Genomic DNA, 24,596 nt, shown 5'->3' on the forward strand with positions numbered 1-24,596 from the left:
CCATCAGCACAGGCTCTCCACAGCACACTCCTCTCCCTCCTTTCCTTCCCTCCTTGCCTCCTTCGCCCGCCTCTGGCCTCTCATTGGCTGCTTGGCTGCTGCTCTCTTCCAGTTGGTTGGCGGCAGCAGCGGCTGTGGGTGTTCGGATGTCCCACACTCACAGAGAGCCTGAACCTCTCAGCTGCAGCTGATCTCGGAGCTCCTGCGGAGAACATGCGGCTCTGTGAGCTCTGCCTCTGGACCTGCTGGGCTGCAGCGCTCTGCTCCGCAGCACTGCAGCCCGCCGGGCACGCACAACAGCACGCGGGACTGGAGACGAGCCCGGCCGGGGGGAGGAGGCTGAGCGCGGGCACAACCACGGCAGCACCGCGGGGGAGCGGAGGGAAGCCCGGGGACCGCCGGAGATCAGCTCCGAGAGGGTGAGCACCGCACATATGACCATCATCATCACCATCACATTCCACAGCACACCAACAACCCAAATAATTCACTTATAATCAGCCGGGCTGCTGTCGGTCTGCGGCTCACTTCATGTATGAAATCATCTGAGAGGAGAGAACAAAAAACTTTGTGTGTCCTGGTCACGGTGACGTCATACCTGTGTGTAAACAGGCAGCAGGACAGGAAGGCTCAGCTGAGTGAGGAGCTTTGGTTGTGTGCTTTGTGTTGGCTTGTCATCACAGCGAGTCCCGCAGGTGTGCTGTCTGCTGTTTAAATCTCTATCATCACAGACACAACATGACTTCAGCTTCAGGCTGTGCAGGTGTGACCCTCAGGTGAGTGGTTGTGCAGGTATTATTCATCCTGACTGACTTCTCTCTAGTTCTGCTTTGTGCTCTGCTGGTGTCATCCAACTGCTGGGACCTGCTGCACAGGTGCACCAGCTCCTCCTCTGTGTCCACGGGAGCTGTAGAAGAGCATCTCCCTGAGGAGCAGGAGGAGCACTGCACGAATGCTACAGTAAGACCTCCATCATGCTCCTCGTACACGTTTCTGACCGACTGACTGTCAGAATCAGACTGCAGGAGGGCCAAACCTGCTGCACGGTAATCTTTGCTCACATCACTGTGCAGAACCAACAGGTCCAGCTCTAGTGGATGAGAGCAGGCTCACACTGAGCACAAGAGACAGAGTCTGGAGACGCCGCCGTGAACATTACGACCCCTTCAGCCACATCCAGCAGGACCGGCTCAGCACCCTGGGGAGGAATATCCTCGGATGGTCCCACAGACCTCCAGGTGTTAGCTACCGGTACCTGAGTGCCCTTAGAAACCAGGATGAAATCCTCAGACTCTGTCAGGCCGGGTCCACCTGCAGCGGGCCCCAGGCTCCTCCTGGTGGAGGACGATGCCTGGCCTCAGAGTGTGCAGGCATTTCTTTGATGACGAAAGCATTGATGACACCGATCGGCGCTCATGCTCCTCAGACCTGAATCCAGAGGTGAGGTTTGTGTATCGCACCGCAGGAGCTCACGGATGCCCTGACCCAGGTCTGGGAGGAGCTGACCACCTCCCATCAGGAGAATGCACAGATGTTTGTGGGAGCACTTTCGGGCACGTAGAGCTGGATGCTTGAAGGTGGATTTGGACTCCTGTAGGCAGCTCAAGTTTGCAGGAGGGGACTGATATCTGATTTCCAGCTTCTCACACACAAAATCTAGAAAATCTTTAAAACAGTCGACATCATGTGAACAGAATTACAGATATTGAAGCTCAAAAATATTTTTATCAAACTAGATGTTTGATGTCTCTGTTCATATTCGATCCAAAACATGTTATGCTGTTCTTATTTTTGAAATCCTTACATTTCTGTATATTTTAAATGGAAAAATAAGCAAATTCATATTTATGGATGAGACCAAAGTCCTGCTTCATCATGCAGGCCTCGGGTGAGGCTGCTTTCCAGGTGCTGGACACATTAAAACAGCTGGATTATCCTGAACAACATGTCTGAGAGCATCTGGTCTACCTGTCTGTGATGTAGTGACCGTAAGGCAGCTCAGGAATGTGTGTGCGTGTGTGTGTGTGTGTTTGTGCGTGCGTGTGTGTGTGTGTTGACCGTGCGGGTTTAGGGGTAGATTCAGGCTCAGGTCGGGGTTATCGTCCTTATAAACAGCGTGTGTTTAAACAGAGCCGGTTTAAGGGGGGAAAGCAGACATGTTTGTGTGAAGAAGCAGGCCTCGTTGGCTTCAGCGTACTGTCAGAGGAAGTGGCGCCGATTTAGCGTCATGCTCTCCAAATGCTCTAAATGATCAAATGTACACACAACGTTTTTTGGTCCCACACTCTATGTAAAGCTGATTTGCTTGCAGGGTTTGTTTTTGGTGCTTTGACCCATAAAATGATCTTTTTAATTTGATTGGAAATTGTTGTCATGTGATGTGATCACATGACCTTCAACATGTGATTTAATGTGGTGTAATTTTGTGTGTTATTGTGTGGTAAAGTGCAGGTGTGCTCAGGTAAAATGGGAGAGTGCGAGTTGGTGATATTGTCATGAATATAGTCACTCCTGTCGCAGTGAGGTTGGTAGGCTTCCAGAAGCTGGCCAATCAGAAGAAGGTGGGGAGTTTCTGAGACTCAGTCTTAAAGGACAGAGGCTGGAGAATAATCCAGGGCCAGCGTCCTCTGCTGTTCGTGTTGGCAGAGAGACGCATCTGCAGTGAAACCAAAATCCTGCCACTTTGCTTCTGACAAACTCTTTATAACAAACATTGTTTGTTTGCTGTGAGATAAATACATTAAAAGTCTTCTTCTGCTGAGTCTGCAGAGGGTCTCCTACGTAAAACCACAGAAGAAGACAATGCTGCTTATTGCAGAGTTGCATTAATTTCAGCAGCAAACATTTGTTTGTTCAAAAGTCAAAATCCTTTAAAGATTTTCTGTACAAATCAAAGAAGTTCTGCTGTTAATCTGCCAGACATCACAAAGTCCAGCTTTACTCTGAACACATTTTTCTTTTCTTATCGTGCACATGCTGCACGTTGAATGACCCGAGTGTCTGCAGCAGGAACCACATTACAGCAACATCTGCTGAGGAGAGAAGCCGGCTGATGGTGGAGATGCTGTCTGACAGAATCGTATATAAAACATGTTAATGTTTAGCGTGTAGGACAGCACACGTCTGTCTGTGATTCTGCTGACTCTGAAACATCTTAAAGCCTCCCTGCTGCTGACACCGGTTTAATCTCAAACAGAAGAAGAAGCTGCTGTGACTAAAACCAGCGTAGATCAGTTTAATGATAGCAGCTCTGCTCTGCGTCCACGTAGCAATCAGAAAGTTGAGTTTTTGTTTTATTTTATTTGCGTAATTAAATGCTCAACACAGTGCTTACCTTTATTTTTGTCCTGTATCGATACTTTTACATTTTCCTGCTTATGTTAAGTTTCTTTGTATGAATGTGTGTATTAGCACACATATTGACAGTGTTTCTGTGTGGATCTATTCTGTTTATTTCAGTTCCATATTTTTTCCTTGGACTCTGTTAGAGCAGCTTTGCATGAGTCACAGTTTAAAATAATCCCTCTTTATGTCGTTCTGGGCCTTGATGCAGCCCGTCAGTTCATTCTCTATCTGAAACAAGCTGTTTTAATTTCTGTCCCCACAAAGGATCTTTCTTCTGATTGGCTGCCCCTCATAGATATTAGGTGGGTGGAGCTTCTCAACATGAGGTGACCGTACTAGAGCTATGCCTTTTCTATGACCTCGCAGATCCAAGAGTAGAAAAAACTGTAATAAACTGAGTGTTAAGAGAAGTTTGAAACTACACCGACATCAGTATTTAAAGTTTTGGTCATGTTTAAAATGAGCGTTTCCCTCTGGAACAGGAGATGTACGACAGGAAATACCAAAAACCCTACACATTAATAAATAAAATGTTTTATCGACCCTTCTCAGCTTCTCCAGCACATTTCTGTGGTTTCTTTTATAGCACTTGATTTTTTTGTCACTCTAATCGGCCGTCCCGTCAGGACAGAGAAAGCTCAGACTGACTGAAGGCGAGCTTTGTGTTTGTAGTTTTCTTTGTGGATGAAATGTGGAGGCCAACAGGCTGCTCAGTGTCTGAAGGCTAAAGGAGAGATTCTTTGAAGCTCAAAGTGTCTGAGAGCGTAGGAAGCAAACACAGGCTCGTGGTTTCAGAGAAGCTGTGGACTCCCTGACTCGACCCGACTCTGGCTCCTTCCTGACTTCTGGGTCACTCTTGTAGGTCTTTGGTGTTGGTGAAACTCTGGGATAATGTCCCCAAAAAGTCAGTGAAACAACCGTGTGTGTTTATGCCCCTCCCCCTGCACCTGACGTGGCGCAGGTTGTAGTCATTTTAACAGAAGAGCTTGTAATGAAAATATAAGAACCACTCATTCAGACTCAGCACCGTGCTTCGTCCCCAGAAAGAGTCTCATATGACCGTCACTGTGTTATTGTTGTCAGCTTAACTTCATTAATCCATCGTTTCCTTAAAGTGCAGCGATTAGATAACTGATTAGTTGTTTGAGAAACAGTTAATTTTATAAAAGCTGCTGCAAAATGAAATGCTGTCTGCATGTGCATGCATGACCTGGAGGAGGGTCATTGCTCTGTTTGTAGGACGATTTGTTCTCAGTCACTTTCCTGCGGAAAGATTTCTTATTTTTAACTTCTGATGTGTTTCTACTAAACTGAATGTGTTTCGATTTACTACCGATTGACTCTGAAAGCGGAGCTTTAACTTTCACTTGCTGGCTATTGTGGATCATCATATTTGATCAGGTGAAAGCTGTTTTAAAGTGAGAGAAGCTAAAACACTTGTTTCAGAGAGAGGACACACTAAGTTCCAGTATAAGAAAAAGAAGGATTATTTTAAACCGCAGATCATGCAAATATGGTTCTGGAAATGATCAGACACTTCAGATTATTCTGCAGTTTGAATATTTGGGGATTATTTGATGATTGTGTTACTCTAAGGCTGCAGGTGAAAGCATCAACAAAACGTATTTAAGCTGAGATTTTTGTCGTGCTTTGCAGACTCAGGAAAATCCTTCGAATGTTTTTGTATTAAAGGTCTTAAAGTCTTAAATTTAATCTGGTGAACCAGCAGAAATCCTGCGACGTGCTTATTTCTATCAGCTGCCGTTCCTGTATGAAGGGGTCTTTACTCTAACTTGTACCCCTGACCCTCTCTCCGGACTCACCCGTCTGTGTGTATACAGGTTCAGGACTGTATGTGTGGTAATGCTAAATCTTTGTTTGGACACACACTGATCCCGGTGTGAGTTAGTGGGGCCTCCTGTGCTGCTACAATACGACCGGTACGCTGTGAGTAATGGTTAAATCCTCTGCAGAGAAGCTGTGTCCACACTCGGTCGGCTACATTTAACAAACAGCGTCTCATCTCTGCCGCGGCCCCCGAAACCCGAACCAAGCCCTGAGCCCGGTTTATTCATCGCTGTCAGAGTTATATCTGTTAGACCGCCTTGTTGCTTTCATGTCTGAACATCAGAAGATCTCCAGCCTAAACAATATATATATGATCAATTTTCTCCCACTTACCCGGGTCACAGAGATACCCTCACATTCTCCTCCACATCCACTTCCTTGGGATACCGAGATGTTCTTGAAGCAAGCCTGCAGCCCGGATTGTTCTTAAGCCTTTTTCAGCTGCATTTTAGATGTTTAACATAAAGTTGTGTTTCTGTTACATTCATGCAAAAAGCTGCAAAGCGAGAACTGGATCAGTATTTGAAGTTGGATGGTGTTTGGTTTTTCGAAGCTGTTTTCAGACTGCTCTATGGACTTGGCTTCAAAGGATTGCAGTGAAGTTGCTGCCGAGACAGAACTTTCTCTGTTAATGAATATTGGAGAACTTCCCACAGTTACCACGACTCCCACAGCGTTCTTTACAATCTAGAACTAGTTCCACTTATTTTCAGTGGAGAAACATCAGTGGCATTTCCCAAAAGTGTAGTCTAACACACAAATGTCTCCATCAAAAATATGCACCAGAGAACTTGCCCATTTACTTTTAGGCTGCTCATCTTCGGGTCTTTCTGTGACCTCAGACTGACTCCATAACTTGTGTTGGACAGAGTTTGACCACTTCAGGACTTGGTTTTGGGACCTCTTGGAAACTTGCTGTTCAGGCTGTCTCAGTTTCTTCACTTTTAATGTGAATGTGAGTAAAATAGACTTCAATGATATTTAATCTCTGGGTTTGGAGCATTTTGTACCACTTTTCCTCTGAAACGCAGCTGGACAACAGCCTAGAACCAGCTCCCCTGGTGTGGAAGAGTTCTTGGGTGGATTTAAGTGGTCTCGATGCCAGAAAGACTCACAAAGACCTTTTGTCTTTGGGAAATGTTTCTAGAGTGATTTCCACTTTGGTTTCGTTGTTCTAGATTTGAGTTAATCTCAGACTCAGTTTTGGATTTAGAGCAATTGTCTCAGAAAAAAAAACACGAACCCTAATGCTCAGGATTCAGCCTCTTTAGGGCTCTGATTGGCTGTTTGGGATCATGTTTTCTCTGCAGGGTGATCCAACACCTTTGATCAGCTGACTGCTTGTGTTAAGCTTTCAAACAAATCCTTTCTCTGGTTTCCCTCACACTTCCTGTTGTACACAGCTGTGGAGTCACACTGGCCCGTCACTTTGATGAGGGGCAGCGGCTCTTGATTCAAGGTTTGTCTGTGAATTGACTCCTTTTTCCAGAAGACCTGCTAACGGTTTACTGGGAATGTTTAAATGTTTTATTGGAGGACAGTGAACCCAGCAGCAAACAGCTGACTGCCTGTTTGTAAGGAGGGAATGTTTTTTACCTTTTATTATTTCTAAATCAAGTGTTAAAGTTTAAAACGCCTCCTTTCTCTGCAGGCCTCGAGTATGTGGAGATCGCTGCTGTGCTGGATGGATGCTGTCGCCTAAAACCAGGAGATGCACCAAACGTGAGTATGACGTGAGGGAACCACCACTAGCATGAATTTTGTTAGAAGTGTTCTTTATTTTAGTCAACATCACTCATCTTGCTGTGCAGTTTAACAAATCTGCAGCACACACCTGCAACAAGCATGCACACTGATCCATCTGCAGATTTGGTTGATTTTGGTCCTCAGGGTGCAGCCCAGATGGATGCCCATAGCATCCACCCAGCGTCCAGCTGCTGAGTCTGCACAGATGGATCTGATAATGCAGGTCAGGTGGAGCTGCTGTCAGCGCTCATCACAGTTCAAAGTGTGAAATGATGCTGGGTGGTGGAGTTCACATGCAGAGCTGGATTTATGCACTCCACCTGCAGACCTGCAGGCGCTCCCACAGAACAAAGTTTAAAGCAGAGTTGCTTCTCAAAGCTAACGGTTCATTTTTTATTCATAAAATCTGAACCTGCTTCTTCCTGTTAATCAAAGGAAACCTCTGGTGCTAATAAACGAAACTAACATGGAAATGGCAAAAGCTGCTGAAACATTAGTGGAGACGATGAGCAGGAAATTCACTTCCTGAGTCCGTAAAAACACTGAGCACTCACTGTTGAACTCAGATTTGAAGCCAGCCTCGTGTGGACATTAATTAGTTTGATTAGCAATTCTTAGCTAAAACCAAACAACTTTTTTCGCCCTCTGTCACAGGGTCACATGATTGATTTGTTCATCCAGATGATGGTTTTTTTTTTTTTTCAACACTTATTGTTTAGCAGCTCAGCTCCAAACGAGAGGAGAATAAACTGGGTGATTGTTCTTCAGCTTTTCTCTTCATATCAGCAAAAACAAATCAAACTGTGAAACATCATCATGACGTCCCAGACAAAATATCTCAGACTAATCTGGATCCAGGGGCTGAATCCATGCAGGATATAATGGGATATTATATTATACACCTGTGTGTGTGTGTGTGTGTGTGTGTGTGTGTGTGTGTGTGTGTGTGTGTGTGTGTGTGTGTGTGTGTGTTGTTATTCTGTGCAGATTAGCCGCATATAAAAGTAATTTTACACACATGGATCCTAATGGTTTCTTTCAGGACGGGATTATGGGGATTGTCTGAAGCAGAAACTCGTGAATAGAAACAGATTTTGCCTCTGACTCGCTTTCACACACACACACACACACACACACACACACACACACACACACACACACACACACACACACAGCTCAGGGCGTGCAGAGTGAAGTTTTGTGTTCAGTCACGTTGTTGAGTAGTTGGTCTGCAGACTCACAGAGGGAAACGCCGGCGCTGAGTTTCTGTTTGTCAGACAGGAAATGCAGATCAAACCAAAGAGAATAAAACGCTGGTTATCCTGAGAAACTGCAGAGTTAAAAACCTGTTTTAATCTCAGCCCCCCCCCCAACCTGGGTCTGACCTCAGATCAGTTTTAAAGGTGCTTCTCTGAGTGATTGAGTGATGCAGCAGTAACCTGCAGGCCGAGCTGCTCACAGACGCTGGTTTCTGGAAGTGTTCCTGAGCACATGCACTGATGTTTTAATGCAGTGCTGCTGACGCTCACAGAGAGAGATGTGCTATATATGTGCTATATATATATATATATAGCACATATATAGATGTTCACAGATGTTCACAGTGAGGAACATTGTGAAACTGTTCTAGTTTGAAGGCGCAGATTTTTGCTGAGTGGTCAGCCTCTGCTCATCTGTCCTTCTGAGAAACTCTGCCTCCTAAACATGCTCTTTTTATACCTGATCATGTTACCAACTCGTCTTTCAGCTACAAAGTGCATTATGATGAGTGTTACAGTTGCATTCTGCCTGAAAGCCACCAGATGGCGATAACTGTGCAAACAGACATAGAAAACAGCTTTTTGTTGACCCCTGTAGACATCTTCCTGCTGAGTTTGTGGTCAGACTGTCATTGTGGGTCACATTGAATAATAATGAGTCTACATTTCAAATGGAGGATTATTTGTGGTATGCTCATTAGCTAATGACTTATGACTGATGGTCCATTAGCCAATGAGCTGCTGGTTTCACAGTGAGACCGGCCCGGCCTTGTTACATCAGGGTATTTGACTGCTGTCTATGCTGCAGTAATGTTCTGTTAATGAAGCGTGCTCTCCTTCTTCTTCAGCCAGGTGTTCTCCTCCCTGCCGTAACGGGGCGCTGTGTCGACAGTTTAACAGGTGCGTGTGCAGACGAGGGTTCCATGGTTACCGCTGTCAGCTGCCCATGGCAACTCTTTCTGCACCAGGATGCCTGCTGACATCCATCCACCCGACAGAGTTCCCGGTCCACCTCAGACCCCTCCGGATCCCACCACAACCAGCTCTGAGCCCCCAGAGAAGCACCAAACCTGCTGCCAGCTCACCTCCACCCGAACCTCCACCTGAACCTTCAGACCCAAACCCGACTTCCGCTCAGGCTGATGGAGAGGAGGACACAAAGGTCCCTGACTCTGGTCCTGCCAAGGCTGTAGGCTTTGGAGGTCAAACTGAAGGGAATGATGGGGCTGACAGTGGAGGAGGTGTTTCCAAGCGGTTTCTGACTCGTGAGGAGAACCAAGCCTCCCCAAAAAGTCCCACTGTAAGCCGGCTCGATCCAGATCCAGATGAAGGGCTGACAGCCTCCAATCAGAGTTCTGATTCTGGATCTGAAGCAGAGGAGAGGAGACCAGGCACTTTCGAAACGCCTCCACCCGAGTTTGATCCAGGACAGGACGAGGAGGATCAGAATGAGGGGAAGGCAAGGATAGAGGAGAAGGAGAGGAGGACAGAAGAGAGGAAGGAGAAAAAGATGGCGGGAGCAAAAAAACTGAGGTAACAAAAGACTCATCTTCTTTATCTTCTCATCTCCTCTTTTTCCTTTCCTAAACTCCTTGTTTCCACTCCTCTGTCCTGGGTCACAAAAATAAAATCCCTCCTGAGTCTTTTCTGGTCCACTCTTCCTTGACCTTGATGGGAAACTTTAACTCTGTAACTCTCTTTACTTAAGCTCAGAGCGTGTTTAAGGTGGGGGGACAGTCTAACCCCCTCTCCTTTCACAAAGGATCCTCCAGTGTCTCCTTTGCTAAAGGAGATGATGAAGGATGCACTGAGGCACCTTTCCTTAGTATCTGGAGAGTTTAACCAGCTGTTTTGTAGCTCCTCTTTATCCTTCTCTCTCCTGCTTTTTCTTCTTCCTCATCATCACTGCACAGTCAGTGCCATTCTCTGTTCAGACACCAGGTGGAGTTCTTTATTTGATTATAGACGCTGTACTGTGCACTGTATGTTGTACAAAGATCAGGCACTACTTCCCGAAGCTGCTGGAGGCATTTAAAAAAAAGTTTTTAAATGTTCCAGGATCAGCTGGGAAAACTTCTCCATTCATCCTGATCTTTGTTCCACAAATCCGTCACCTCAGATCCAGATGAGGAGATGGGAAGAAAGACCTGAGCTTTCACTTCTCCAGAGAGTCTGACCTCTGCTGAAATCCAGATTCACAAACTGAAAGTCAGCACGACCCTCGAGTCATAGGTCAGGTGGTGGAGGTCAAAGGTTAGAGCCATGGTCCCTACAGGCTGTGGGAGGGTGGAGGAATGTTTTATGTTCTGTCTGCAGCAGATTAAACAGACGTTTTTCACAGTAAAGACCTTTTTCATCACAACAACAAGAGGGTTGCTAAGGATGCCTCTGAGTTTGTGTAGATTTTGGATAAACACCGAACCCCTCTGATCTGGGACAGAGTGTCAGCAATTCATCTCTTTCCTTCTCTGGTTTGAAACCATGGCTTTGGGTATCTGCTGATAATTTCGGTATGACTAAACAAGGAGCTGTTTTTACCAACACCTTACCGTCAGGTGTCTGTTGGTACCTTTGTACTGATGCAGTGTGAAATGAATGAGTTGTTAAAAAACCATCCAGCATTTCTGATGAAGTAAACTTAGAACAACACGGACTCAGACGGGATAGATCTGGTTGCTGATATCTGATCCAGGATTTTGAGTGAGGATCGGATCAATATTGTCAACATCGTGTCACTTACCAAACGATGTTAACTCCTCATTTTGAGCATGCACTCAGCAATTCGTTTTACTTTTAATAAATCCAGCACTGATTTACGTGTCTAAACTAAAGGCATGATGAAGAAAAAGGTTAACCCTACAAAATTTAAATTATTAGCTCCTTATTCAGTCCATACAAGCTTGAAAGCACATCCTATGGACAGGAACTCCAGAAAGTGGGAGTTCTCGAGTATTTAGAGAGTCTTTGGTTGGAAGAAGTTTAAACCCCCCCCCCCCCTCCCCCGAGGGTTAAACTGGTTAAAGTTATATTTTTTCTTTTAGTTGAAATAACGTTCAGAAGCTGCATGTTTGGAACAGGCTGTTCAGATCTCTCCGGAGCTCTAAATCTAGAGCCGGTTTTATCTGTACTGTGCTTTATGTGGCTCATAAAAAGCGACAAAGCGGCAGCTGTAACATTTAAGTTCAGGAATGAAAAATAAACTTTGCATCAGACTGCAGGGCGTCTCTGTGGTTATCAGCTCCAGCAGATTAATCTGTGCTGTTTGTTCACTCTGCTGCTGCTGCACCACTGTTTTCTATCACTCTATTTATGGCCACTTGAAATCATTCTCTCAGTTTACTGCCCTAGGAAAGCAAAACACTGGAGCTACACTGGGTCAGATGTATAATCTGTAACTGACATTCTGTTTGATTTCCTGTGAAAACAGCTTCTTTTTTTTTTAAAATTTACAGCAAATCATTGCACAAAAAGATTTCTTAGAAGGTTACACTTCCCTAGTTGTGAAGTTGGTCTTCTGACTTAAGTGTTTTCCTGTGTTTTTAGACGTTATGGATGCCATAAAGATGCACAAAAAGTACATTTGCTACATGATTGCTAAATACATGATTGCTAAACAGCTAAAGTTAAGGAAATATACTAAGAATGGCTAAGGATCACAAATAAATGCCAACAATGGCTAAAGTTTGACATAAATAGACATAAATCCTAACAATAGCTCTCTCTCTCTCTCTCTCTCGCTCTCTCTCTCTCTCTCTCTCTCTCTATATATATATATATATATATATATATATATATATGTGTATATGTATATGTATGTGTATGTATATATATATATATATATATACATATATATATATACATATGTATATGTATATGTGTGTATATATATATATATATATATATATATATATATATATATATATATATATATATATATATATATATATATATACACACATATACATATATATGTGTGTATATATATATATATATATATATACACACATATACATATATATGTGTGTGTATATATATATATATATATATATATATATATATATATATATGTGTATATATAAAACACCCATCTCGCCCCTGCGGGCGGTTTATCCTTCAAGCTCGGGTCCTCTACCAGAGGCCTGGGAGCTTGAGGGTCCTGCGCAGTATCTTAGCTGTTCCCACGACTGCGCTCTTCTGGACAGAGATCTCCGATGTTGTTCCCGGGATCTGCTGGAGCCACTCGCCTAGCATGGGAGTCACCGCACCTAGTGCTCCGATTACCACGGGGACCACCGTTACCTTCACCCTCCACATCCTCTCGAGCTCTTCTCTGAGCCCTTGGTATTTCTTCAGCTTCTCGTGTTCCTTCTTCCTGATATTGCTGTCATTCGGAACCGCTACATCGATCACTACAGCCGTCTTCTTCTGTTTGTCTACCACCACTATGTCCGGTTGGTTAGCCACCACCATTTTGTCCGTCTGTATCTGGAAGTCCCACAGGATCTTAGCTCGGTCATTCTCCATCACCCTTGGGGGCATCTCCCATTTTGACCTCGGGACTTCCAGGTTATACTCGGCACAGATGTTCCTGTACACTATGCCGGCCACTTGGTTATGGCGTTCCATGTATGCCTTGCCTGCTAGCATCTTGCACCCTGCTGTTATGTGCTGGATTGTCTCCGGGGCATCTTTACACAGCCTGCACCTGGGGTCTTGCCTGGTGTGATAGACCCCAGCCTCTATGGATCTTGTACTCAGAGCTTGTTCTTGTGCTGCCATGATTAGTGCCTCCGTGCTGTCTTTCAGTCCAGCTTTGTCCAGCCACTGGTAGGATTTCTGGATATCAGCCACCTCCTCTCTCTGCCGGTGGTACATACCGTGCAGGGGCCTGTCCTTCCATGATGGTTCCTCGCCTTCCTCCTCTTTCTTGGGTTTCTGCTGCCTGAGGTATTCACTGAGCACGCTGTCAGTTGGGGCCATCTTCGTGATGTATTCGTGGATGTTTCTTGTCTCATCCTGGACTGTGGTGCTGACACTCACCAGTCCCCGGCCCCCTTCCTTCCGCTTAGCGTACAGCCTCAGGGTGCTGGACTTGGGGTGAAACCCTCCATGCATGGTCAGGAGCTTTCTTGTCTTTATGTCAGTGGCTTCTATCTCCTCCTTTGGCCAGCCTATTACCCCAGCAGGGTACCTGATCACGGGCAGGGCGTAGGTGTTGATGGCCCGGATCTTGTTCTTACCGTTCAGCTGACTCCTCAGGACTTGCCTGACCCTCTGCAGGTACTTGGTGGTTGCAGCTTCCCTAGCGGCCTCTTCATGGTTCCCATTTGCCTGCGGGATCCCCAGGTACTTGTAACTGTCCTCTATGTCTGCAATGTTGCCTTCTGGTAGTTCAATCCCCTCAGTTCTGACTACCTTCCCTCTCTTTGTCACCATCCGACTACACTTCTCCAGTCCGAACGACATTCCAATGTCATTGCTGTATAGCCTGGTAGTGTGTATCAGTGAATCGATGTCTCGTTCACTCTTGGCATACAGCTTGATGTCATCCATGTACAGGAGGTGGCTGACAACTGCTCCGTTTCGTAGTTGGTATCCATAGCCAGTCTTGTTAATGATCTCACTGAGGGGATTCAGGCATATGCAGAACAGCAGTGGGGACAGAGCATCTCCTTGGTAGATCCCGCACTTGATGGTGACTTGTGCTATGGGCTTGGAGTTGGCCTCTAGTGTTGTACACCACATTCCCATTGAGTTCCTGATGAAGGCTCTTAGGGTCCTGTTGATCTTGTACAATTCTAGGCATTCCAGTATCAAGCTGTGGGGCATTGAGTCATAGGCCTTCTTGTAATCAATCCAGGCTGTGCACAGGTTGGTCAGTCTGGTCTTGCAGTCTCGGCTGACTGTTCTGTCTACCAGTAGCTGGTGTTTTGCGCCTCTGGTATTCTTGCCAATCCCTTTCTGTGCCCCGCTCATGTATTGACCCATGTGCCTGTTCATCTTAGCCGATATGATGCCTGACAGGAGCTTCCATGTAGTACTGAGGCAGGTTATTGGTCGGTAGTTGGATGGGACCGGTCCCTTCTTGGGGTCCTTGGGGATCAGGACCGTCCGACCTTCGGTTAGCCATTCCGGGTGTCTCTTGTTAACTAGCAGCTGGTTCATTTGTGCTGCCAGACGCTCGTGGAGTGCAGTCAGCTTCTTCAGCCAGTAGGCATGAACCATGTCGGGCCCTGGTGCTGTCCAACTCTTCATACTGGAGACCCTTTCTTGGATGTCTGCCACTGTGGTGGTTACTGGACCCTGTTCAGGGAGGTCGCTATGGTCTGCCCTCAGATCCACTAGCCACTGAGCATTGCCGTTATGGGTTGCGTCCTTCTCCCATATGCTCTTCCAGTATTGCTCCGTCTCCAGCCTTGGTGGTGCTGTTCTCTTATTGTTCCCTTGCCACTGAGAGTACACCTTTGCTGGTTCCCCAAGGACCCCAAGAAGGGACCGGTCCCATCCAACTACCGACCAATAACCTGCCTCAGTACTACATGGAAGCTCCTGCCAGGCATCATATCGGCTAAGATGAACAGGCACATGGGTCAATACATGAGCGGGACACAGAAAGGGATTGGCAAGAATACCAGAGGCGCAAAACACCAGCTACTGGACAGAACAGTCAGCCGAGACTGCAAGACCAGACTGACCAACCTGTGCACTGCCTGGATTGATTACAAGAAGGCCTATGACTCAATGCCCCACAGCTGGATACTGGAATGCCTAGAATTGTACAAGATCAACAGGACCCTAAGAGCCTTCATCAGGAACTCAATGGGGATGTGGCGTACAACACTAGAGGCCAACTCCAAGCCCATAGCACAAGTCACCATCAAGTGCGGGATCTACCAAGGAGATGCTCTGTCCCCACTGCTGTTCTGCATAGGCCTGAACCACCTCAGTGAGATCATTAACAAGACTGGCTACGGATACCGACTACGAAACGGAGCGGTTGTCAGCCACCTCCTGTACATGGATGACATCAAGCTGTATGCCAAGAGTGAACGACATCGATTCACTGATCCACACTACCAGGCTATACAGCAATGACATTGGAATGTCGTTCGGACTGGAGAAGTGTAGTCAGATGGTGACAGAGAGAGGGAAGGTAGTCAGAACTGAGGGGATTGAACTACCAGAAGGCAACATTGCAGACATAGAGGACAGTTACAAGTACCTGGGGATCCCGCAGGTGAATGGGAACCATGAAGAGGCCGCTAGGAAAGTTGCAACCACCAAGTACCTGCAGAGGGTCAGGCAAGTCCTGAGGAGTCAGCTGAACGGTAAGAACAAGATCCGGGCCATCAACACCTACGCCCTGCCCGTGATCAGGTACCCTGCTGGGGTAATAGGCTGGCCAAAGGAGGAGATAGAAGCCACTGACATAAAGACAAGAAAGCTCCTGACCATGCATGGAGGGTTTCACCCCAAGTCCAGCACCCTGAGGCTGTACGCTAAGCGGAAGGAAGGGGGCCGGGGACTGGTGAGTGTCAGCACCACAGTCCAGGATGAGACAAGAAACATCCATGAATACATCACGAAGATGGCCCCAACTGACAGCGTGCTCAGTGAATACCTCAGGCAGCAGAAACCCAAGAAAGAGGAGGAAGACGAGGAACCATCATGGAAGGACAGGCCCCTGCACGGTATGTACCACCGGCAGAGAGAGGAGGTGGCTGATATCCGGAAATCCTACCAGTGGCTGGACAAAGCTGGACTGAAAGACAGCACGGAGGCACTAATCATGGCAGCACAAGAACAAGCTCTGAGTACAAGATCCATAGAGGCTGGGGTCTATCACACCAGGCAAGACCCCAGGTGCAGGCTGTGTAAAGAAGCCCCGGAGACAATCCAGCACATAACAGCAGGGTGCAAGATGCTAGCAGGCAAGGCATACATGGAACGCCATAACCAAGTGGCCGGCATAGTGTACAGGAACATCTGTGCCGAGTATAACCTGGAAGTCCCGAGGTCAAAATGGGAGATGCCCCCAAGGGTGATGGAGAATGACCGAGCTAAGATCCTGTGGGACTTCCAGATACAGACGGACAAAATGGTGGTGGCTAACCAACCGGACATAGTGGTGGTAGACAAACAGAAGAAAACCGCCGTAGTGATCGATGTAGCGGTTCCGAATGACAGCAATATCAGGAAGAAGGAACACGAGAAGCTGGAGAAATACCAAGGGCTCAGAGAAGAGCTCGAGAGGATGTGGAGGGTGAAGGTAACGGTGGTCCCCGTGGTAATCGGAGCACTAGGTGCGGTGACTCCCAAGCTAGGCGAGTGGCTCCAGCAGATCCCGGGAACAACATCGGAGATCTCTGTCCAGAAGAGCGCAGTCCTGGGAACAGCTAAGATACTGTGCAGGACCCTCAAGCTCCCAGGTCTCTGGTAGAGGACCCGAGCTTGAAAGGATAAACCGCCCGCAGGGGCGAGATGGGTGTTTATATATGTGTATATATATATATATGGCTTACACAGTGGCTTGCAAAAGTATTCGGCCCTCTTGAACTTTTCCACATTTTGTCACATTACAGCCACAAACATGAATCAGTTTTATTGGAATTCCACGTGAAAGACCAATACAAAGTGGTGTACACGTGAGAAGTGGAACAAAAATCATACATGATTCCAAACATTTTTTACAAATAAATAACTGAAAAGTGGGGTGTGCGTAAGTATTCAGCCCCCTGAGTCAATACTTTGTAGAACCACCTTTTGCTGCAATTACAGCTGCCAGTCTTTTAGGGTATGTCTCTACCAGCTTTGCACATCTAGAGACTGAAATCCTTGCCCATTCTTCTTTGCAAAACAGCTCCAGCTCAGTCAGATTAGATGGACAGCGTTTGTGAACAGCAGTTTTCAGATCTTGCCACAGATTCTCAATTGGATTTAGACACCAGACAGTGCTATTACTGTTCAGCTGTTAGTGTTATTCCTGTTCAGCTGTAAGTGTTATTCTTTTTCAGCTGTTAGTGTTATTACTGTTCAGCTGTTAGTGTTATTACTGTTCAGCTGTTAGTGTTCAGCTGTTAGTGTTATTCCTTTTCAGCTGTTAGTGTTCAGCTTGTAGTGCCATTACTGTTCAGCTGTTAGTGTTATTATGCTTCAGCTGTTAGTGTTGTTGCTGTTCAGCTATTAGTGTTATTACTATTTAGCTGTTAGTGTTCAGCTGTTAGTGTTATTACTGTTCAGCTGTCAGTGTTATTACTGTTCAGCTGTCAGTGTTATTACTGTTCAGCTGTTAGTGTTCAGCTGTCAGTGTTATTACTGTTCAGCTGTTAGTGTTCAGCTGTTAGTGCTTTTACTGTTCAGCTGTCAGTGTTATTACTGTTCAGCTGTTAGTGTTCAGCTGTTAGTGCTTTTACTGTTCAACTGTTAGTGTTATTCCTTTTCAGCTGTTAGTGTTCAGCTTGTAGTGCCATTACTGTTCAGCTGTTAGTGTTATTGCGCTTCAGCTGTTAGTGTTGTTGCTGTTCAGCTGTTAGTGTTATTACTATTTAGCTGTTAGTGTTCAGCTGTTAGTGTTATTACTGTTCAGCTGTTAGTGTTATTACTGTTCAGCTGTTAGTGTTCAGCTGTTAGTGCTTTTACTGTTCAACTGTTAGTGTTATTCCTTTTCAGCTGTTAGTGTTCAGCTTGTAGTGCCATTACTGTTCAGCTGTTAGTGTTATTGCGCTTCAGCTGTTAGTGTTGTTGCTGTTCAGCTGTTAGTGTTATTACTATTTAGCTGTTAGTGTTCAGCTGTTAGTGTTATTACTGTTCAGCTGTTAGTGTTATTACTGTTCAGCTGTCAGTGTTATTACTGTTCAGCTGTCAGTGTTATTCCTGTTCAGCTGTCAGTGTTATTCCTGTTCAGCTGTAAGTGTTATTCCTGTTCAGCTGTAAGTGTTATTCTTTTTCAGCTGTTAGTGTTATTACTGTTCAGCTGTCAGTGTTCAGCTGTCAGTGTTATTACTGTTCAGCTGTCAGTGTTATTACTGTTCAGCTGTTAGTGTTCAGCTGTTAGTGTTATTACTGTTCAGCTTTTAGTGTTCAGCTTGTAGTGCCATTACTGTTCAGCTGTTAGTGTTATTACGCTTCAGCTGTTAGTGTTATTACTGTTTAGCTGTCAGTGTTATTACTGTTCAGCTGTCAGTGTTATTCATGTTCAGCTGTTAGTGTTATTACTGTTCAGCTGTTAGTGTTCAGCTGTCAGTGTTATTACTGTTCAGCTGTTAGTGTTCAGCTGTTAGTGCTTTTGCTATTCAGCTGTTAGTGTTATTACTATTTAGGTGTTAGTGTTATTACTGTTTAGCTGTCAGTGTTATTACTGTTCAGCTGTCAGTGTTATTCCTGTTCAGCTGTTAGTGTTATTACTGTTGAGCTGTTAGTGTTCAGCTGTCAGTGTTATTACTGTTCAGCTGTTAGTGTTCAGCTGTTAGTGCTTTTACTGTTCAACTGTTAGTGTTATTCCTTTTCAGCTGTTAGTGTTCAGCTTGTAGTGCCATTACTGTTCAGCTGTTAGTGTTATTGTGCTTCAGCTGTTAGTGTTGTTGCTGTTCAGCTGTTAGTGTTATTACTATTTAGCTGTTAGTGTTCAGCTGTTAGTGTTATTACTGTTCAGCTGTCAGTGTTATTACTGTTCAGCTGTTAGTGTTCAGCTGTTAGTGCTATTCCTGTTGAGCTGTTAGTGTTGTTCCTGTTCAGCTGTAAGTGTTATTCTTTTTCAGCTGTTAGTGTTATTACTGTTCAGCTGTTAGTTTTCAGCTGTCAGTGTTATTACTGTTCAGCTGTCAGTGTTATTACTGTTCAGCTGTCAGTGTTATTACTGTTCAGCTGTTAGTGTTCAGCTGTCAGTGTTATTACTGATCAGCAGTTAGTGTTCAGTTGTTAGTGTTATTACTGTTCAGCTGTCAGTGTTATTACTGTTCAGCTGTCAGTGTTATTACTGTTCAGCTGTCAGTGTTATTACTGTTCAGCTGTTAGTGTTCAGCTGTTAGTGCTATTACTGTTCAGCTGTCAGTGTTATTACTGTTTAGCTGTCAGTGTTATTACTGTTCAGCTGTCAGTGTTATTACTGTTCAGCTGTTAGTGTTCAGCTGTCAGTCTTATTACTGATCAGCAGTTAGTGTTGTTCCTGTTCAGCTGTAAGTGTTATTCTTTTTCAGCTGTTAGTGTTATTACTGTTCAGCTGTTAGTTTTCAGCTGTCAGTGTTATTACTGTTCAGCTGTCAGTGTTATTACTGTTCAGCTGTCAGTGTTATTACTGTTCAGCTGTTAGTTTTCAGCTGTCAGTGTTATTACTGATCAGCAGTTAGTGTTCAGCTGTCAGTGTTATTACTGTTCAGCTGTCAGTGTTATTACTGTTCAGCTGTCAGTGTTATTACTGTTCAGCTGTTAGTGTTCAGCTGTTAGTGCTATTACTGTTCAGCTGTCAGTGTTATTACTGTTCAGCTGTTAGTGTTATTACTGTTCAGCAGTTAGTGTTCAGCTGTCAGTGTTATTACTGTTCAGCTGTTAGTGTTATTCCTGTTCAGCTCTCAGTGTTATTACTGTTCAGCTGTTAGTGTTCAGCTGTTAGTGTTATTCCTGTTCAGCTTTCAGTGTTATTCTTTTTCAGGTGTCACTGTTATTCCTTTTCAGCTGTTATTGTTATTCTTTTTCAGCTGTCAGTGCTATTACTGTTCAGCTGTTAGTGTTCAGCTGTTAGTGCTATTCCTGTTCAGCTATAAGTGTTATTCTTTGTCAGCTGTTAGTGTTATTACTGTTCAGCTGTTAGTGCTATTCCTGTTCAGCTGTTAGTGTTATTCCTGTTCACCTGTTAGTGTTCAGGTGTTAGTGCTATTCCTGTTCAGCTGTTAGTGTTATTCCTGTTCAGCTGTTAGTGTTCAGCTGTTAGTGCTATTCCTGTTCAGCAGTTAGTGTTGTTGCTGTTCAGCTGTTAGTGTTATTACTGTTCAGCTGTTAGTGTTCAGCTGTTAGTGCTATTCCTGTTCAGCTGTTAGTGTTATTCCTGTTCAGCTGTTAGTGTTCAGCTGTTAGTGCTATTCCTGTTCAGCTGTTAGTGTTGTTGCTGTTCAGCTGTTAGTGTTATTACTGTTCAGCTTTTATTGTTATTACTGTTCAGCTGTTAGTGCTATTCCTGTTCAGCTGTTAGTGTTATTCCTGTTCAGCTGTTAGTGTTCAGCTGTTAGTGCTATTCCTGTTCAGCTGTTAGTGTTGTTGCTGTTCAGGTGTTAGTGTTATTACTGTTCAGCTTTTATTGTTTTTACTGTTCAGCTGTTCGTGCTATTCCTGTTCAGCTGTTAGTGTTCAGCTGTTAGTGCTATTCCTGTTCAGCTGTTAGTGTTGTTGCTGTTCAGCTGTTAGTGTTATTACTGTTCAGCTTTTAGTGTTATTACTGTTCAGCTGTCAGTGTTATTACTGTTCAGCTGTTAGTGTTCAGCTGTCAGTGTTATTACTGATCAGCAGTTAGTGTTCAGCTGTCAGTGTTATTACTGTTCAGCTGTCAGTGTTATTACTGTTCAGCTGTCAGTGTTATTACTGTTCAGCTGTTAGTGTTCAGCTGTTAGTGCTATTACTGTTCAGCTGTCAGTGTTATTACTGTTCAGCTGTCAGTGTTATTACTGTTCAGCAGTTAGTGTTCAGCTGTCAGTGTTATTACTGTTCAGCTGTTAGTGTTATTCCTGTTCAGCTCTCAGTGTTATTACTGTTCAGCTGTTAGTGTTCAGCTGTTAGTGTTATTCCTGTTCAGCTTTCAGTGTTATTCTTTTTCAGATGTCACTGTTATTCCTTTTCAGCTGTTATTGTTATTCTTTTTCAGCTGTCAGTGCTATTACTGTTCAGCTGTTAGTGTTCAGCTGTTAGTGCTATTCCTGTTCAGCTATAAGTGTTATTCTTTGTCAGCTGTTAGTGTTATTACTGTTCAGCTGTTAGTGCTATTCCTGTTCAGCTGTTAGTGTTATTCCTGTTCACCTGTTAGTGTTCAGGTGTTAGTGCTATTCCTGTTCAGCTGTTAGTGTTATTCCTGTTCAGCTGTTAGTGTTCAGCTGTTAGTGCTATTCCTGTTCAGCAGTTAGTGTTGTTGCTGTTCAGCTGTTAGTGTTATTACTGTTGAGCTGTTAGTGTTCAGCTGTTAGTGCTATTCCTGTTCAGCTGTTAGTGTTATTCCTGTTCAGCTGTTCGTGTTCAGCTGTTAGTGCTATTCCTGTTCAGCTCTTAGTGTTGTTGCTGTTCAGCTGTTAGTGTTATTACTGTTCAGCTTTTATTGTTATTACTGTTCAGCTGTTAGTGCTATTCCTGTTCAGCTGTTAGTGTTATTCCTTTTCAGCTGTTAGTGTTCAGCTGTTAGTGCTATTCCTGTTCAGCTGTTAGTGTTGTTGCTGTTCAGGTGTTAGTGTTATTACTGTTCAGCTTTTATTGTTTTTACTGTTCAGCTGTTCGTGCTATTCCTGTTCAGCTGTTAGTGTTCAGCTGTTAGTGCTATTCCTGTTCAGCTGTTAGTGTTGTTGCTGTTTAGCTGTTAGTGTTATTCCTGTTCAGCTGCAAGTGCTATTCTTTTTCAGCTGTCAGTGTTATTACTGTTCAGCTGTCAGTGTTATTACTGTTCAGCTGTTAGTGTTCAGCTGTTAGTGCTATTACTGTTCAGCTGTCAGTGTTATTACTGTTCAGCTGTTAGTGTTATTACTGTTCAGCAGTTAGTGTTCAGCTGTCAGTGTTATTACTGTTCAGCTGTTAGTGTTATTCCTGTTCAGCTCTCAGTGTTATTACTGTTCAGCTGTTAGTGTTCAGCTGTTAGTGTTATTCCTGTTCAGCTTTCAGTGTTATTCTTTTTCAGGTGTCACTGTTATTCCTTTTCAGCTGTTATTGTTATTCTTTTTCAGCTGTCAGTGCTATTACTGTTCAGCTGTTAGTGTTCAGCTGTTAGTGCTATTCCTGTTCAGCTATAAGTGTTATTCTTTGTCAGCTGTTAGTGTTATTACTGTTCAGCTGTTAGTGCTATTCCTGTTCAGCTGTTAGTGTTATTCCTGTTCACCTGTTAGTGTTCAGGTGTTAGTGCTATTCCTGTTCAGCTGTTAGTGTTATTCCTGTTCAGCTGTTAGTGTTCAGCTGTTAGTGCTATTCCTGTTCAGCAGTTAGTGTTGTTGCTGTTCAGCTGTTAGTGTTATTACTGTTCAGCTGTTAGTGTTCAGCTGTTAGTGCTATTCCTGTTCAGCTGTTAGTGTTATTCCTGTTCAGCTGTTAGTGTTCAGCTGTTAGTGCTATTCCTGTTCAGCTGTTAGTGTTGTTGCTGTTCAGCTGTTAGTGTTATTACTGTTCAGCTTTTATTGTTATTACTGTTCAGCTGTTAGTGCTATTCCTGTTCAGCTGTTAGTGTTATTCCTGTTCAGCTGTTAGTGTTCAGCTGTTAGTGCTATTCCTGTTCAGCTGTTAGTGTTGTTGCTGTTCAGGTGTTAGTGTTATTACTGTTCAGCTTTTATTGTTTTTACTGTTCAGCTGTTCGTGCTATTCCTGTTCAGCTGTTAGTGTTCAGCTGTTAGTGCTATTCCTGTTCAGCTGTTAGTGTTGTTGCTGTTCAGCTGTTAGTGTTATTACTGTTCAGCTTTTAGTGTTATTACTGTTCAGCTGTCAGTGTTATTACTGTTCAGCTGTTAGTGTTCAGCTGTCAGTGTTATTACTGATCAGCAGTTAGTGTTCAGCTGTCAGTGTTATTACTGTTCAGCTGTCAGTGTTATTACTGTTCAGCTGTCAGTGTTATTACTGTTCAGCTGTTAGTGTTCAGCTGTTAGTGCTATTACTGTTCAGCTGTCAGTGTTATTACTGTTCAGCTGTCAGTGTTATTACTGTTCAGCAGTTAGTGTTCAGCTGTCAGTGTTATTACTGTTCAGCTGTTAGTGTTATTCCTGTTCAGCTCTCAGTGTTATTACTGTTCAGCTGTTAGTGTTCAGCTGTTAGTGCTATTACTGTTCAGCTGTTAGTGTTATTCCTGTTCAGCTTTCAGTGTTATTCTTTTTCAGATGTCACTGTTATTCCTTTTCAGCTGTTATTGTTATTCTTTTTCAGCTGTCAGTGCTATTACTGTTCAGCTGTTAGTGTTCAGCTGTTAGTGCTATTCCTGTTCAGCTATAAGTGTTATTCTTTGTCAGCTGTTAGTGTTATTACTGTTCAGCTGTTAGTGCTATTCCTGTTCAGCTGTTAGTGTTATTCCTGTTCACCTGTTAGTGTTCAGGTGTTAGTGCTATTCCTGTTCAGCTGTTAGTGTTATTCCTGTTCAGCTGTTAGTGTTCAGCTGTTAGTGCTATTCCTGTTCAGCAGTTAGTGTTGTTGCTGTTCAGCTGTTAGTGTTATTACTGTTCAGCTGTTAGTGTTCAGCTGTTAGTGCTATTCCTGTTCAGCTGTTAGTGTTATTCCTGTTCAGCTGTTCGTGTTCAGCTGTTAGTGCTATTCCTGTTCAGCTGTTAGTGTTATTCCTGTTCAGCTGTTCGTGTTCAGCTGTTAGTGCTATTCCTGTTCAGCTGTTAGTGTTGTTGCTGTTCAGCTGTTAGTGTTATTACTGTTCAGCTTTTATTGTTATTACTGTTCAGCTGTTAGTGCTATTCCTGTTCAGCTGTTAGTGTTATTCCTTTTCAGCTGTTAGTGTTCAGCTGTTAGTGCTATTCCTGTTCAGCTGTTAGTGTTGTTGCTGTTCAGGTGTTAGTGTTATTACTGTTCAGCTTTTATTGTTTTTACTGTTCAGCTGTTCGTGCTATTCCTGTTCAGCTGTTAGTGTTCAGCTGTTAGTGCTATTCCTGTTCAGCTGTTAGTGTTGTTGCTGTTTAGCTGTTAGTGTTATTCCTGTTCAGCTGCAAGTGCTATTCTTTTTCAGCTGTCAGTGTTATTACTGTTCAGCTGTTAGTGTTATTACTGTTTAGCTGTTAGTGTTATTCCTGTTCAGCTGTTAGTGTTCAGCTGTTAGTGCTATTCCTGTTCAGCCGTTAGTGTTATTCCTGTTCAGGTGTTAGTGTTATTACTGTTCAGCCGTTAGTGTTATTACTGTTCAGCTGTTAGTGTTATTACTGTTCAGCTGTTAGTGTTATTCCTGTTCAGCTGTAAGTGCTATTCTTTTTCAGCTGTCAGTGTTATTACTGTTCAGCTGTTAGTGTTATTACTGTTTAGCTGTTAGTGTTATTCCTGTTCAGCTATAAGTGTTATTCTTTTTCAGATGTCACTGTTATTCCTTTTCAGCTGTTATTGTTATTCTTTTTCAGCTGTCAGTGCTATTACTGTTCAGCTGTTTGTGTTCAGCTGTTAGTGCTATTCCTGTTCAGCTATAAGTGTTATTCTTTGTCAGCTGTTAGTGTTATTACTGTTCAGCTGTTAGTGTTATTTAGT

The 24,596-nt window shown here is 44.1% G+C and overlaps 1 protein-coding gene across 4 annotated transcripts in view; it reads left to right on the plus strand.

Moving 5' to 3' along the window:
* Positions 1–208: 208 nt before the first annotated feature.
* LOC134641727 (latent-transforming growth factor beta-binding protein 4-like) overlaps positions 209–24,596 on the plus strand; it is an 80,447-nt gene continuing 56,059 nt past the window's right edge. For all 4 annotated transcript variants that reach the window (XM_063494246.1, XM_063494247.1, XM_063494248.1 and 1 more), the window contains exons 1-3: positions 209–419; positions 6,845–6,915; positions 9,047–9,731. In XM_063494246.1, the coding sequence (XP_063350316.1) occupies positions 214–419; positions 6,845–6,915; positions 9,047–9,731 (962 nt within the window). In that variant the 5' untranslated portion in view covers positions 209–213. The remainder of the gene's footprint in view (positions 420–6,844; positions 6,916–9,046; positions 9,732–24,596) is intronic.

Source organism: Pelmatolapia mariae, linkage group LG14 (assembly GCF_036321145.2).
Source record: "Pelmatolapia mariae isolate MD_Pm_ZW linkage group LG14, Pm_UMD_F_2, whole genome shotgun sequence".
NCBI classification, from domain to species: Eukaryota; Metazoa; Chordata; class Actinopteri; order Cichliformes; family Cichlidae; genus Pelmatolapia; species Pelmatolapia mariae.